Raw genomic sequence first — 4,581 nt, 5'->3', positions numbered from 1 at the left:
GATTCATCTGTCCACAAGAGATTCATAAAAGCCTAATGGACAAAGTCCATTACAACAAAGTTATAATTGAATTAGTCAAAAAAAAAGAAAATACTAATATAAAAAAAAATAACATGTCAAAATCTCCAGAAAAATAAGATTATAAACCATAACCAGAAGTCCATCCGCTCAGAAGAATCAGTCATTGTAGCAGATCAGAAGAACACATGAGAGGTGGTCCCAGCAAGCCTTCACTTGGGGAACCTGGGTCCAGGGCTGGGGTGGCTGAATCTGGGCAGCCTGCACACCACACAGGGGCAGAGTGGCCCTCCAGGAGCCCCAGCTGAGCCCCACTGCACTGGGGCCATGGGGCCCTCCAAGTGGCCAGGAGGCAACAGAGGACACTTGGAGGAGGAGGAGGAGGCTGAGGTCAGGAGAGATTCTGGGGAGAGGAGAAGCTGACTGGGGCCGGTGAGGAGGGGCCAACCCCCGGCCAGGAGCAGCCTGGGGACAGGCCCCGTGTTCACCCCCACACCAACCCCCACCCCAACACTCACCTCCCCCAGGAGCCGGCGCATCTCTTGCAGAGACGAGCCCAGGAGGAGGATGTAGTTACGGGCCAGGACCAAGGTGGAGATTTTGGAGAGCCTGCGTCCAGGTGGGGCCCCTGGCTGCTGCTGGTGGGAGTGTGGCCCCTGGGAGGAGGACGAGGAGGAAGGAGATGAGGAGGCGTAAGGCACCATCACCTCCCTCAGAGCGTCCATGGCGACGTTCAGGTCCTGCATCCTCTTCCTCTCCCGGCTGTTGATCTTCCTCCTTAGATCCTGCTGCTCTTCGGGGCTCAGCTCCCGCGGTGGCTTGCCTGGTCTCTGGGGCCCCAGAGGCCCCCCCATGGCCCTAAGCCTGCCCCCATGACCAGCACCAAGCCCTAGAGGACACCTGGAGGAGAAGTCCTGGAGGTGGGCCCCCTGGGAGCAGAGAGGGAGAGGCTGCTCCTGATGGGCCCTGGTCATGGGGTTAGGTAAAACATTCATGGTCCTGATCCACACTGGAGATGGCTATGTCTGAGACGACAGAAAAACTACACTGGAGAGGACTTGTCTGAGATGAAACCTACACGTCACACAAGTGAAGAAGAGTCCGTCTTCTGTGAGTGCTCAGTTCTGCAATCAAGCAATTCAACTTTACTCCTCTTCCATTAACCAGTTAGTCCCACACTGTCCTGACATTCTGGTCCGGTGTTGACATCACTCCTTGGCTGTGGAAGAATCTTCTTTGCCTCACTGAATAGAAAGGAAAAATGACCCAGCCAACAGTATGATGAGTCAGTAAGTGACCCGTCGGTCTCAGTGTTGGTGTCACAAGTCTTCCAGAGTTCTCTACGTGTTGAAAGCTGTCTCTGTCTCTGTCTCTCCTCTGTGAGTGTCTGGAGTTTCAGTGCTCCTTCATCTCACTTCCCCCCCCCCGGCTGTCTGAAGAGAATGACAAGGCAGACAGAGCTGAACTGAGCTAAACGCTCCCCTCACATCACATCTCATCCTCCCCTAACTCTGCTGCTGCTCGGACCCCTCCCCTTCACACCCAATCAGACTTCTGCTCTCTGGACTTAACACCCAAGGTGTGGGAAACACCCCATATCAACATATACTGTACCTACCTGATTTACTACTTCTCGTAGCCAAACCCGCTAGGCAATTGTTTCCTTGTTGGCTTTTCTGTTTCTGGGAGAGAGGAATGGAGCTAGAGAGAAATGATGAAATAGATAGGACTAGTGTGTAGAATGACGTAATAGGCTGTGTGTGTGTGTGTGTGTGTGTGTGTGTGTGTGTGTGTGTGTGTGTGTGTGTGTGTGTGTGTGTGTGTGTGTGTGTGTGTGTGTGTGTGTGTGTGTGTGTGTGTGCGTGCGTGGGTGTGTGTGTGCGTGCGTGGGTGCGTGTGTGAGCCTGCGTGACACATTCTCTGTCTTTACTAGGGACAGAGGAGGACATTGTCACAGCAGAGATGACAATGATGAATGCATTACTAACCCTTTTACAGTAAAGACACAGAAAATGCACTGTGGTGAAAAAACACAGTACTGTAAAACCACTATAGCTGTAATACTTGATATAATCCCCCCCCCCCCCCCCAAAAAAAAAAGGTTGAAAGTTGTTCAGTACTGTATGGTCTCATCCTGCAATGCAGGGAATTTTAATCTGTTCACCTCAAGCAGTTCAATCTCACCTGAAAACTGACTGTGTCACGATTGAAGGGATGTGCCACTGTAATCATTGAGGCTTGGAATCCTTCACCCTTCAATTAGTCTCAGCTCATATTGACATAATTAAGAAAACAGAGGGTAGGCAATAAGTGTGTACGTTGATAGGACTTTAACAGAGCGTCAATGGGTGATAGCTACTGAGCTAACAGAGGAATCGGTGTAATGGGTGATAGCTACTGAGCTAACAGATGAATCAGTGTAATGGGTGATAGCTACTGAGCTAACAGATGAATCTGTGTAATGGGTGATAGCTACTGAGCTAACAGATGAATCTGTGTAATGGGTGATAGCTACTGAGCTAACAGATGAATCGGTGTAATGGGTGATAGCTACTGAGCTAACAGATGAATCGGTGTAATGGGTGATAGCTACTGAGCTAACAGATGAATCAGTGTAATGGGTGATAGCTACTGAGCTAACAGATGAATCTGTGTAATGGGTGATAGCTACTGAGCTAACAGATGAATCAGTGTAATGGGTGATAGCTACTGAGCTAACAGATGAATCAGTGTAATGGGTGATAGCTACTGAGCTAATTGCCGTTGTTGTTGTTATTATTGTTGGACTTTCCTCTTTACTCTGAGAGACTATTCTATACGATAACCCAATTGTCTTTAATAGAGGGCTGGGCAGAGGGCTGGGGGCTGGGCAGGGGGCTTGGCAGGGGGATGGGCTGGGGGCTGGGGGCTGGGGAGAGGGCTGGGGGCTGGGGGCTGGGGTAAGGGCTGGGGGCTGGGCCGGGGGCTTGGCAGGGGGCTGGGCTGGGGGCTGGGGAGAGGGCTGGGGGCTGGGGAGGGGCTGGGCGGGGGGCTGGGGGCTGGGAAGATATCCAGAAAACAAACAACAGGCCAATTGACTTGTAGCACAGGTGAAGGCTGCCTGGCGAACTGCATTAAGTCAGGCTGCAAACCTCAGATGTCCCATTCATAGCAGATCAAAAGGCCAGGGAAGGGGCAATGATGAAGGAAGTAAGTCTCACTATCCCGTTTTTATCTAAATTCTTTCTCCCACCCTCCATCTCCCCTCCTCTCTCTCCTCTCCATCCTCCAGCCTCCCTCCCTCCCTCTCCCCTCCACCATCCCTCCATCACCTCCCACTCCCCTCTACCCTTTCCCCTTCTGGATGTGAGATAGAAAGACTGGGGGTTAGGACAGACATGCAGACTGGGGGTGAGGACAGACATAAAGACTGGGGGTGAGGACAGACATGCAGACTGGGGGTGAGAACAGACATGAAGACTGGGGGTGAGGACAGACATGCAGACTGGGGGTGAGGACAGACATGAAGACTGGGGGGTGAGGACAGACATGCAGACTGGGGGTGAGGACAGACATAAAGGGACGAAGGAGAAGCGGGATGAGGGAGAAGCGGGACGAGAGAGAAGCGGGACGAGGGAGAAGCGAGACGAGGGAGAAGCAAGGACGAGGGAGAAGTGGGACGAGGGAGAAGTGGGATGAGGGAGAAGCGAGACGAGGGAGAAGCAAGGACGAGGGAGAAGTGGGACGAGGGAGAAGTGGGATGAGGGAGAAGTGGGACGAGGGAGAAGTGGGGCGAGGGAGAAGCAAGGACGAGGGAGAAGTGGGACGAGGGAGAAGTGGGATGAGGGAGAAGTGGGACGAGGGAGAAGTGGGACGAGGGAGAAGCGAGACGAGGGAGAAGTGGGACGAGGGAGAAGCAAGGACGAGGGAGAAGCGGGACGAGGGAGAAGTGGGACGAGGGAGAAGCAAGGACGAGGGAGAAGTGGGACGAGGGAGAAGCAAGGACGAGGGAGAAGCAAGGACGAGGGAGAAGTGGGACGAGGGAGAAGCAAGGACGAGGGAGAAGCAAGGACGAGGGAGAAGTGGGACGAGGGAGAAGTGGGACGAGGGAGAAGCAAGGACGAGGGAGAAGTGGGACGAGGGAGAAGTGGGATGAGGGAGAAGCGAGACGAGGGAGAAGTGGGACGAGGGAGAAGCAAGGACGAGGGAGAAGCGGGACGAGGGAGAAGTGGGACGAGGGAGAAGTGGGACGAGGGAGAAGTGGGACAAGGGAGAAGTGGGACGAGGGAGAAGTGGGACGAGGGAGAGGTGGGACGAGGGAGAAGCGGGACGAGGGAGAAGCGGGACGAGAGAGCAGCAGGAGGAAGGAAGACACTTTTTATTTTCTCTCTCCTTTATTTCTCTCCTGTCTTTCTGTGAGTGAATGATGTGTGTGGAGGCGCTTCTCCTCCCTGCCAGCGCTCCGGTGGCACTCCTGCTGCTGTGGTCCAGGCTGAATGGAGCTTCGCAGGCGGACAGGAAAAGGGAAAGCCATGAAAGGGCCAGGCGGATGGCCTAGCACCTGCAGGAGAACAGAGTGCAGGC

At 53.7% G+C, this 4,581-nt stretch overlaps 1 protein-coding gene across 1 annotated transcript; it reads right to left on the bottom strand.

The window, feature by feature from the left end:
• Positions 1-230: 230 nt before the first annotated feature.
• Positions 231-1,013, bottom strand: LOC139380919 (oligodendrocyte transcription factor 1-like). Its single transcript, XM_071124082.1, has one exon. The coding sequence runs from the start codon at positions 1,011-1,013 to the stop codon at positions 231-233; it is 783 nt and encodes a 260-aa protein (XP_070980183.1).
• Positions 1,014-4,581: the final 3,568 nt, after the last annotated feature.

This window comes from Oncorhynchus clarkii, chromosome 22, assembly GCF_045791955.1.
Source record: "Oncorhynchus clarkii lewisi isolate Uvic-CL-2024 chromosome 22, UVic_Ocla_1.0, whole genome shotgun sequence".
In the NCBI taxonomy this organism is placed as follows: Eukaryota; Metazoa; Chordata; class Actinopteri; order Salmoniformes; family Salmonidae; genus Oncorhynchus; species Oncorhynchus clarkii.
The sequence above is the reverse complement of the archived record's forward strand: the minus strand, read 5'-3'. Positions and strand labels throughout refer to the sequence as shown.